The sequence below is a fragment of the Engraulis encrasicolus genome, chromosome 16 (assembly GCF_034702125.1).
Source record: "Engraulis encrasicolus isolate BLACKSEA-1 chromosome 16, IST_EnEncr_1.0, whole genome shotgun sequence".
Taxonomy (NCBI): Eukaryota; Metazoa; Chordata; class Actinopteri; order Clupeiformes; family Engraulidae; genus Engraulis; species Engraulis encrasicolus.
In genome coordinates, this window is record NC_085872.1 from 52327046 (window position 1) to 52338707 (window position 11662).

General features: G+C 43.1%; 1 protein-coding gene across 2 annotated transcripts; it reads left to right on the forward strand.

Moving 5' to 3' along the window:
• Positions 1-1620: 1620 nt before the first annotated feature.
• cirbpa (cold inducible RNA binding protein a) lies at positions 1621-10443 on the forward strand. Of its 2 annotated transcripts, none has more exons than XM_063219807.1 (7): positions 1621-1739; positions 2338-2458; positions 2618-2724; positions 3344-3485; positions 8655-8850; positions 9108-9172; positions 10327-10443. In XM_063219807.1, the coding sequence occupies exons 2-7, from the start codon at positions 2359-2361 to the stop codon at positions 10338-10340; spliced, it is 624 nt and encodes a 207-aa protein (XP_063075877.1). In that variant the 5' UTR covers positions 1621-1739; positions 2338-2358; the 3' UTR covers positions 10341-10443. The 2 variants fall into 2 exon arrangements, with proteins under 2 accessions (XP_063075877.1, XP_063075878.1); XM_063219808.1 differs by having other exon boundaries at positions 3344-3458.
• Positions 10444-11662: the final 1219 nt, after the last annotated feature.

Sequence of the window (11662 nt, forward strand, 5' to 3'; positions counted from 1 at the left end):
GGGGTCCTCCCCCTCACACCACATGGTAGTTGGCCTCCTCAGAGGTGGCCAAAGATTTTGCCTTTTAAAAACTCTTCTTCATTGTTGTGCTGCAGTGGTGTAGTCTACGTAGAGCGCGGTTATACGGAGTATACCCACTTCAAAATGTCAGGGATTTCAGTATAACTTGGAAGGTGAAAACGTGGATCGCACTCGGGTTCTTCTTTTCTTCTTTTTTCTTTTTTTATTATTTACATAGCAGCAGAAGTGTAGACAAACGTTTCGGCTGTTGCCTTCGTCAGTGTCTCAGGGATTTCAGTATACCCACTTAAAATGGATTGATCCATTTTTTTGAATAGCACAAATATATACAGTAGGCTATACCTTACCCACTTCAAAAAATGTTCAAATATACAGTATACCCACCATAAAAAAGTAGACTACACCATTGTTGTACTATAGGCCCCTATGTGTTTGTGTGTGTGTGTGTGGGGGGCTAGGCTTTGTCCTGCATATGCACCATAGAGTGTGAGGCATCTAGCTCAAGTAGAATAATAAAACACATCTTTCTAAACTTTCTAAATATGTCTGGCTTTTCTTTCTGTATAATCTAAAGTACAAGCAGGCCTACTAGTACACAGCCTTTAAAAAGCCACACAGTGCTACAAGTGTGTGTTTGCTGCTTTGTGAGTGTTGAGTGTTGTTAGGGGTTTTAAATTAACACCAAATCAAACCAGCCAAACGCTGTGAAAACTTCAGTCTGACTGGTAGAAAAGACCAACTTAATACTAGCCACTTTGACCCATAACGAGTGTGTGTTTGTCTAATGAAGATGAACATCGAGCCATTTTGGCTGGTGATGAAAAAACACAACAATTGAGTGCCCTGGATACAAGACAAGTTGAAGATCTGCAGATTTCTTACTGAAGTCTTCTGAGAAACACATCAGATCGACTATACAATTTGACAAAAGATATCCTCAGCCTATTTCAACTATCCTCTGTAGCCTATTTTATTTAGTTTCATTCATGACCTGTATATCTTCAAAAACACTGTAGCCTACAAGTCCCGAAGGATGAGGCAAGAAATGAATTTGCATTTCCACAGTGAAGACCCTCCCCTCTCCATCCCACAGGCCTGTTTGAGATCCCACATTTCGCGGAAATCCTGCGCAGCCCATATGCAAACTAACGCAATCACAGGGCATTCTGGTTGGAATTAATCTCTTTACTTTAAGAAAATAAATAAATACTGTGTTTGTCTACTGTGCTTTTTTGTAAATGTATCAGACGCACCGCACAAATGACACAGAACAATTTTCTGCAAGGGCAATAACATTATCTGTCTGAGAATGAAGAAGTGTTTTCACAGCGCGCAAGCGTGGCGCCCAGATAAGCGCATTGTTGCTCCGTCGCGAAAAAGATCATTCATTACGGCTCCTCCCAGCAGTGTTGCCAGATTGGGCTATTTCCCGCCCAATTGGGCTGCTTAGGATGGCCGTGTGTGGTTAAAAATGGCATTTAGCAGAAACACCCACCCACTTTTTGCCATAGAAATCAATAGAATTGGGCGGGATTTAGTGCTTCTAGGCAGGGTTTGAGCATTTTTTTGGCTGAAAATTATCAGCCTCATCTGGCAACCCTGCCTCCCGGGGTTCTTTTTCAGCTCACGCCAACGTAACTCGCTCATTCTCCGTTTGCGCTGGTTCCGTGTGGACCTGCTTGTGGAGACTCTCCCCCCTCTTCCATTCAATAACCGAGGTAAGTCTTAACTTTGTTTTACTGTTTCTCGCTGAATTTTGCACAATGCCTTCAGCCCCGTCGAGGATACGCCGATTGCAAATATGTGTTTGAAGCTTTACCAAAAGGAAACTATTATCTCATTAGCCGGGTTATCGCATCCTGCTAAGTTTCATGCTAGTCCCTTGTTTCTCAATGGAAGTGTTCGCGTGTTAGCTGGCTAGCTAGGCAAAAATGGCGCACGCTACACACGGTGATGCCGCTAAAATTGACCCACACGTTCTCAATACCCAACAAAAGAGGGCGTAATAACTGGCGTGTTTGTTACAGTTTTCGGCGAAAACATCCTAGATAGCGTTAGGTAATCGGGACATCTGTATTTTTTTGAGAGATTTTGCATCCACCGGCGTGAGTAGAAGTCTGGATCCATTTTAAGTAGGTCAAACAATGCGACCGCGGGTCCCATTGTTGGCCTAGTTTTTTGTTTGACCAGCTAAATGGGACTTATTTACAGATTTCCCCTCGGTTTAGTCGATTTACGGATTGTTGTGCGAGCTTATTTCTGTGAGCAATAGTGATTGATGTGGGTTTTATTCACGTTTTCGCGTTTTGTTCGCAGTTTTGTGAGCCATTCACAGCCATGTCTGACGAGGGGAAGCTTTTCGTTGGAGGACTGTCTTTCGACACGACGGAGCAATCGCTTGAAGAAGCCTTCTCCAAATATGGCGTGATCTCAAACGGTAAGCAGCTTTGTCTTTTGTTGGTGGAAAAACAATTATTTTGGGATTTTATCGGTGCTTTGGTGAGGCGATTCGTTGGAAACGCCATCCCCACCCCTAGCTAGCTTACTCCATCCATGCTTGCATTTACGTTTCTCCCTCTTCCCCCTTCCTTCTCAGTTCACGTTGCGAGGAACCGGGAAACTCAAAAATCGCGAGGCTTCGGTTTCGTCACGTTCGAGAACCCGGATGACGCCAAGGATGCGCTCGAGGGAATGAATGGCAAGGTAACGATGAGACGACACAGGCTTGTGAAATATCCATCCATTGTTTGGCAAGTTACTCAAACTGTAATGCATGACCGGTTTCTTGTGACTTGTCTTTTCAATGCACTCCCTTTTCATTACAATATTACTGTATTTCAAATTAAGCAATATAGGGGCCCACCTTGTATCAACTCCTGTTTGTGTTCAAATAAGACACTTGGTGCAAAGACACATCCATCTTTTGTTGAGGTTTGCATTTGGGCCAGCACCATTAAAGTAATCAATTGAACGGAGTGTAGTCTGCTCCCAGCTACAATTAATATCATGATATTTAAAATGTAATGCTAATTTTACATTAATTTGGGCACTCTCTGATCATGTTCTAAGACTTGCATGCAGCTCCCTCTTTGTCTTTGCATATTGTGAAAATTTGAAACCCAAAGTTAAGTCAAAAGTACACCTACTTCTCCCTCAATCATGATTAAGTTTGATGCTGATGGAAATCGCTTGAGGTTGGATATTGAGTTGGGCCTCTTTGTTCTTCCCAAAAGAAACTAAATGTCTCTCTGACGATCGGCATAATTTTGAAACTAATTCTCTTTCTCCCCCCTCTCTCTCTGTCGCTGTCTCCTCCCCGCAGTCCGTAGACGGAAGGACGATTCGCGTGGACGAGGCCGGCAAGCCGGGGAGCGGTCGCTCGGGCGGAGGAGGCGGCGGAGGATACCGTGGGGGCGGAGGAGGAGGCTACGGAGGAGGTGGAGGATTCCGCGGAGGGCGCGGAGGTGGGGGTCGAGGAGGCGGGCCTAGAGGAGGTAAGGGGCGTGGCTAAACTACAGCTGTAACCAAACGCAAATATGTACACACTTTGAACATCATTGTAACCAATGGTGTGATGGAGTGACCCGTCAATATGAGGGTTGTGGATGGATGGGTGCTCTGGCTGCCGTGCCAACGAGCCCGACTCTTTGGTGCCTGCGGTCAGAGCCCCAGTCTACTACTCCAGAAGGATACGGGTTCGAGTCTCGGCCTGGCAACTTTTGCTTTACTCCCCTTTGCTACAAATGGGTACTAGTGTGGACGTTGCTTGGTCCCACTCCCTATTCCTTGTTAAAAGTAAATGTTTGAAGGGTGGGGGGGGTCGCCCTCAGTGAGATATCCCCCCCCACCCAATTGCCAAATCAGCTACTGAGATGGTGTTTAATTGAAGTCGATATTTCGAATATTATTTCCCCCATAGTCTCAGCCTGACATTATTATTAGACAACCTTTTCATGGAAAATCTAGCAATATTAATGGCCAACATTTCAAGTGTGTGTGTACATATTTTGTTTTTGGGATACTCTGTAGTTGATGACAAACCATAGAGCTGGAAACTTCGGAGTGGAAAAAAAAAACTAACGGTTAACAAAACAAGTGGACATTTTTGTCTTTGTAGAATTTATCCAATATTGGGCAGAACCTGCATGTTGCAAGAGACTTTAAAAAAAATCTCCTGTTTTGAGTCATTAAGGCGTCTTTAGGAAGCAATAAATGTAGCGAGGGACGGCACTCTTCAGATTTCTTCTTTGTTTATTCGTCCACGAATCGCATCGTGGGCGAATAAACAAAGAAGAAATCTGAAGAGTGCCGTCCTTCGCTTCATTTATTCATTCAAGTTTTTGTGGGATTCAGCAGCCAGTTAAGAATTGTTAAGTAGCCTATTTAGGCGATAGTGTGAGCGCGTCTTCTCCACCTTTTGAAGCCTTTAGGAAGCTAACATGGCTCTAAATGAACACTGTGCGTTTGTGTTAAAGAGCGGCTTGCTGACCACTTTAGCAGTAAGATCAGCACCTACTGGCCAGTTTGACTGGTGACGAGAAGGATAGTTCAGAGCCCTGGAAACAAAACCTAACTAGTAAGACTTAAGTGATTTGATTTATTGAAACTCGAGAAATCATTGAGGGCCTGACCCTCATTTACAGTGATGTTGAGTAAGAGATACTTATCGACTTAGTGATACTGCCCCATTTTTGAAAATGAGCTTATTTTACACCTCTCCTTCAGTTAAATGATTGAGGTTTTTTTTTACCTTTAAGATAAAAACCTCAAGGCGAGGTGTCAAAGTGATACTGTCCCATTTTTGGAAATGAGCTTATTGAACTTGGCTAGTAAGACTTGACCCTCTATGACTCGAAACTGGAGAAAATTCCAGATGTAGATGCAGCCCATTATTGGATTAATTCTACCTGGGGAAAAAACTAACAAACTTGTCACTTGTTAACGAGCATTTTAGTCCTTGTGTGGTGTATACTGCTGGGAGTATGCTTAGGCGCTGGTGCAGGAGGAAACCAGGTGGTACCTAAGAGGGAAGTCATCTAATGGAAGAGCTTTTGTTAAGTACACGAGGGCTCTTCTGTTAGATGACTTTACCTCTTAACTTAACCTGCTTTACTCCTGCTCCAGCTTCTTGGTGTACCCCTCGTCTTGTGGTGGCCTCTACATCCCTCTAGTATTAATTTGGAACTTTCCAGCTCCATGGTAACGATGACCACAAAATGGCTGCCGGCTTCTGAAAAGTTCCCCAACTGGTTACAACCACCCCCCCCTGTAAACTAGAGCTGTAACGCTCTTATAATGGATGGATAAAAAGCATTATAAAGACTTGGTAGATGATTAACTAATGATTAACAAACATGAAGAAATAAGTGGGAAATGTTAATACTATATTAATTATTCAAATATTTGCCTTTTTTAAAGCAAATTAATTAATTCCTCAATTTAAGTCTTGTAACATATTTGTAGATATTTTGTGTAAAGCATTAATAAAGCTTACTAATCAAGGTTTTTTTTTTCTTCATTAGTTAATTATGTGCTTAGTCTTTTTAATGCTTTTATACATCCATTTATAAGTGTTACAATTGTAGATAGACAAATTGTTAGTTTTCTAGGCTAAACATGGCCCCTCCCTTTAGTTGCTTATATTCCCAAGAATTTATGATTACGAATTTGATCTTCTCTGGCCTGAGTCCGAGCCAGCCCCCCTGTGTCCATTTTGAGCGGCGGCCATTTTGTGTGAGTGTGGTTTTGTCTAATAGTCATGCCTCCTGCCTTGCCCTGATGCTTAATATGCACCTCCATTGCATGCAGTGTTGTCGTGGGGTTGCTGTGTTTTTGTCGTTCTACAGGTTTACACACACACACACACACACACACACACACACACACACACACACACACACACACACACACACACACACACGCGAAATTCACTACATAACTTTTTCCCCAAAAAGATGTTCTTGTTGATGAATACATATGACATGACAAAACCAAGTTGAAAATAGGCACATGTCTAGAAAAAATCTACTTTCAGCTTGTTTTTGTTAACTACATTTGAGATGATTTTTAAATAAATTAAGTGGTAAAAGGCTACTCTAGGCAACCCGAGGAGGCCATTTTTGTAGTTTAGTGGCCGTGTCTTCTAATGCGTTACAATGGGAGAGGAGACTACAAAATGCTAACTCCTGCAACAATTTAAGCAGTGACAAAATCGAAAAAAGGCAGTGTTGGTGTGACTTTCTATGTTTTGAGACTTCCAGTTGGGTGGAAAACATGAACGGCATTAAAAAAAAAATCTGAAAACGGTATAGTAGTCAATAGCTGTCACGTCTATCACCAAACCCGGTTTAATGCTTAACTTGATTGCGGCCCATTGCCTGTTGTGTTTCACAGGCGTTATGGAAACCCTGAACTAGGGTGTCGTGATGACCAATGTTAAGAGCCGTGCCAAATGAACAGTTCCCCTTCACCAGTCCAAAAAAAAAAATCTTTATCAGAGAAGCCCCGATGTGCTGCTGCCCCGTTAGAAAGGCACTGGGTGCATGCCAATATGCTCACTTCCGTCCTTCACTTGCTCACTTGCCTGCTTGTGACCTTCACCGACCACGCAATCAATTCAATATCTTGCAAAAGCACAATTCTAATGTCATTTCCTCATTTGCGATATCGGTATCAGGGTATCGGGTTCAGATATCAACATAATTCAGAGATCGGATCGGAATTTTCCTAATACTGACATTGAGCCAGGTGTAATGTTAATTTCACTTGCATTTTAGTTTTCAGGATGAGTGTTACTTTTTTACCTGTTACTTTTTACTTATTAATTGGTTTCCCCTTCTTCTGACTTCCTTTTCTGACCGAATAGTCTACTTGGGCCTACCTCATGTTGAAACCATAAATGTGGTTTTGGTATAGGATCGGAGTAGTATCGGTATCGGCAGATATCCAAATTTAGATATCTGGATCGGATCGGAAGTGAAAAAATGTGTGTATCGTGCATCCCTAACCCTAATGTCCCATACCGTCAAGACAGAGTCGTTCATACCTGCAAACTCGTCACCTTTTGGTGACAGTCACCTGTTTCCCGGCCAACTAGGTCATTCACGTGAATAGAAATAGAACCCCCGCTCTACACTGTCACCTTTTTTTCTTTGACGAGTTTGCAGGTCTGCAAATCAAAGGAGTCAATGTCACATCCAGAGCGAATGCAGAGAATTCATGGCGAAACTACTTCAGCTACCTGGGTCGCGTAGGTCATACCTGGTCTAAATGCACTGTAAGGAGGTCTTCCAATATGGCCGCCCTAATGTGCTGCTGCCCCATTAGAAATGCACTGTAAGGAGGTCTTCCAAATAGGCAAAATGGCTACAAATATTACAGTTTGACCCCTCAGAAGCATGCCGTTTTCAAAGAGCCTCGTTTTGTAGAGTGTGAGAGAGTGTGAGAGAGTGTGAGAGTGTGAGGGAGTGTCTTTATTAATCCCCACAGGGGAAATTGAATTGTATGGGGGACAAACGCCCAAAAAGTCCTTCAGCTAGCCATTTGTAGTCCTCTCCCATTAAAATCCATCATAAAACACGGCTATTGGACTACAATAATGGCCTCTGTCTTCAGGCAGCTGAGTGTAGTCTTTTCTCCACTTGAAGTCCATTATAACGGTGCATTCCAGAGCCAATCCATGCTAGGAGATCGCACTTATCCCGCCTTGCCAGTCAAAGTGGAACCTCCTACTAGCAAAGTGGGGGGATGTCCCGCTTCTACTCCCACCCCAAACATCGATAAACAAGTGAAACTTAATGTCTCCTGTACGAGTTGTTCCAGACAAGTCACTAACTCAACATTTTCATGTTATAGTTTGCGCCCATTTAGCAGTCATACAAAACATTGATAAACAAGTGAAACTTAATGTTGAGTTAGTGACTTGTCTGGAACAACTCGTACTGGAGACATTTTCATGTTACAGTTTGAGGTATTGTGTCAACATACATGTGACAGAATAATAGCCATTGTGCCTCTTTTGGCTTGTATCAAAATGTCTGGCCATAGTCTGTCCTCCCCACGGCAGTTGCCATGGTTGTAGTAGAACTCCCACTTCACCTGCTGGGAACGGGGAGCTGAACTGTGCAGGTGGAAGTGCCATCTCCTACCAGTCTGGATTGGGTCTGGAACGCACCATATGTGATCAGTGGACTACAAAACAAGTCCCATTGAAACTCGTCCTAAGTAGGGCAGGGTATCGCAGCCATATTCCTGTATCGATTCGATTTTGATTCTTAGGGCTTTGAATCGATTCATCACGATTCGATTCATTCCAAATCGATTCAATCCGTTCCCTTCTTGGTGCCAAGGATTTGCCCCAAAAGATGCTGTTGACTATTTTTATATAAAAATGTCAAAGGGCTGTGGCTTGACAGTGTTAACAGATTGCTAATTTGTGATAAGCAGGCCTAGGCCTAATTGACTAATACCTACTGGGTATTTTCCATTGACCCAAATTAAACAAAAAGAAAGAACCAAACAATCGATTTTGTGCCCTGTGAATCGATCGATTATCTATTAAATTGATTATTTTACCCAGCCCTAACCCTAAGACACGGCTACTGAACAACAAACATGGCGTCCCTCTGTCCCAGGTGGCGGATACGGCGGCGGTGGTGACCGCGGCTACGGTGGCGGCGGCGATCGCGGTTACCGGGGCGGCGGTGGCGACCGTAGCTATGGCGACAGGAGAGGAGGCGGTGGTGGTGGATACCGCAGCGGAGGAGGAGGAGGAGGAGGAGGCGGCTACTCCAGCAGAGGAGGCGGAGGAGGAGGATACGGACGCGACAGGTAACCACTCAACTCGCAACACCCAACTTAGTTGAATGGCAAATTTTCACAAATGGATGACAGGATGTCTGAGCACACTTTTCAATAATAAAATGTAAAAGTCAAACTGTCCTGAAATGATTGCAGATGCCAGTGTGATAGAACACTGGAACCATACTCGTGTGTAATGAAGAGGCCTTTTTTGTAGTTCATCAGCCATGTTTTCTAATGTTTTTCAATGGGACAAAAGACTACAAATATGACTTTTGATTCTCCAGGGACCAGTCTGGCGGCTATGGCGACCGATCGGGCGGCTCGTACCGGGACAACTACGATCGCTATGGTAACTATGATTAAGCCATGCATCCCCTATCCAAACCACGCCCCCTTCTCTCCCTACCCACAATCCACTACAACTACCGTCTGTCTGCTTTGTTGCCATGCATGGGGATTTCTTAACACACTCATCAACTTAAAGGAGCAGTCCACACTTTTTGATTTTCACATTTTCAGTGTTTCCAAGTATTAAACATGAATTTGCATATAATTTCCTTATCTGTATTAAATACTTAGATTTGTTCACTAGAAGTAGAACTATTAGTATTAAGCACCACGAGTGACTCTTGACGAGATTAAATTGCCGTTTTGCATAGATTAGTACACTTGTTGACGTTTTGTTTGGTTCCATTTTACCAGGGCTTAACTACATATGAGTAATTTTCTGAAATGTCTAAAAATCAAAAAAATGTTGGACTTTTCCTTTAAAGTATATGCTGGACTTTTTACCAACCAGGAACCAACAATGTGTCTGAAAATGTCTAAATTGCTTTGGATAAACGCGTCTGCTAAATGTTAATGCAATTGATTGAATAGTCTTTCAATCTTTAGCTGTTAACACTTAAACTCATAAACTCCTTTAACTCAATTTCCCAAAGAAAAAGTATTCTGGTCAGTTGACTGGTTTGAGTGACAACACTGACCCAACCGCTGGCTCTGTCCAGGAGTAAACTGTTTTTAAGAAGTCCTGTGTGTTAACTTCAGCTCATGTCTCACTCACTCCAAATCCCTATCCTTTCTTCTCTCTCCTCTCCTCTCTCTCCTCTTCTCTCTCTCCTCTCCTCTCTCTCCTCTTCTCTCTCTCCTTCTTCTCTCTCTCCTTCTTCTCTCTCTCCTTCTTCTCTCTCTCCTTCTTCTCTCTCTCCTTCTTCTCTCTCCTCTTCTTCTCTCTCCTCTTCTTCTCTCTCCTCTTCGTCTCTCTCCTCTCCTCTCCTCTCCCCTTCTCTCTCTTCTCTCCTCTCCTCTTCTTCTCTCATCTCCTCTGCATTCCATAAGCCCCCAAAATAGAGCCCAAACATTCTAGACATTACTAATATTTGTATTTATTTCTGTGTGGTGTTCGAGGGGCTGGGATCTGTGTGTCTGTCTTCTGGAGTTTGCATTGATTTCTTCGTGTCTCACGTTTTCTGTCGTGTGTGTGTGCTTGATTCTCCTCCTCAGCTTCGTACGACTAAAACTCGTGTGAGAAAAGCAAGCGCCTGCCCGCCAACCTCACAACAGACGCCCCACCCCCGCTCCGCACCGCACCAACTCCCCACATCCGTGTACATCTAAGGCTACCTGAAGAGGCCATTTTTGTAGTTCAACAGCCACGTCGTATAATGGGTTTCAATGAGAGAAAAGACTACGAATGACTACCTGATTAGATTTTTGCTGTTGGTCCGACCCCATGGCCTTGGAGGAGGTTTGCGCTCAGTGCTCCTAGTTGTAGTCTTTTGCTCCTATTGCAACCCATTATAAGATGTGGCTATTGGACTACAAAAATGGCCTCTTCCTTCAGGTAGACAAATTGACGATTGCTTAAATTTTGTACCAGCTCTTGGTGTTTGTTTTGAAATTTGTGTGGGTTTTTTGTTTTTTTGTTTTTGAAATTGGTGATCTGCAGACAGCTGGGTTGTTTTTGTTATTTTCTTTGTTTCCTCTGCATGGGCATGTTGGTATGTTGGACGGCGCTAGGGGATATCTGGGGCGTGTTCTTGCGGTTTTTACAAGTTACAAGAAGGCAGAAAAAGTTAAAAAAGCAGCATAGCAAAACAGAAACGATTATGAGTCTGCCTCGATTCGTTTGTTTCTCCTTATTTTTGTCGCTAGTGTTAACAGTTTTAATTTTCTTGAATTACGGCCAAATTGTATTTTTGTTTTTCTTTTCGTTTCCTTCCGTGAATCGTGGAATTTAGGGGACAGCAGAAATAAAATGTAAACGTTATTTTTTAAGGTTTATACAGAACTATTACATACATGCGAAGATTACGACCGGGCCGTCAGGTTACATCTGGGCCACATCTGTGTTACCCGTGGGCCGCATCCGGCCCGCCACACACACACTAGAACATGGACACATGACTTACTCACACTGAACTGAACTGAGGCAGCAAATGGAGTTTTGGGGTTTCGTTTATTTTAATATTTTGTTATTGATTATGGAAAACTTGCTGAGCCGGAGGTTTTTGTTTTGTTTCTTCGATGGAGCGCAAAATGAGTCATTGTTTGCAAAACATTCTGGTTTATTTTAGACCTGGCTTCTTTGCGGCCTCTTGCTGGGGTTAGTGTTTTTGCGCAATTGTTACAAGGGAAGGCATTGTGAAGTCTTTACTCCTTTTAAAGTATGGCTATTTAGCTGCAAAAAGAGTTGATGGTGGCCATTTTTGTAGTTCAATAGCCGTGCTTTATAATGTGTTTCAATGGGAGAAAAGACTGCAAAAATGGCGTCATTGTCAAGAAATATTTTTTACCTGAATTCTGTAGCCAGTCTAAACTCGACGCGGTGTTTCTGTTT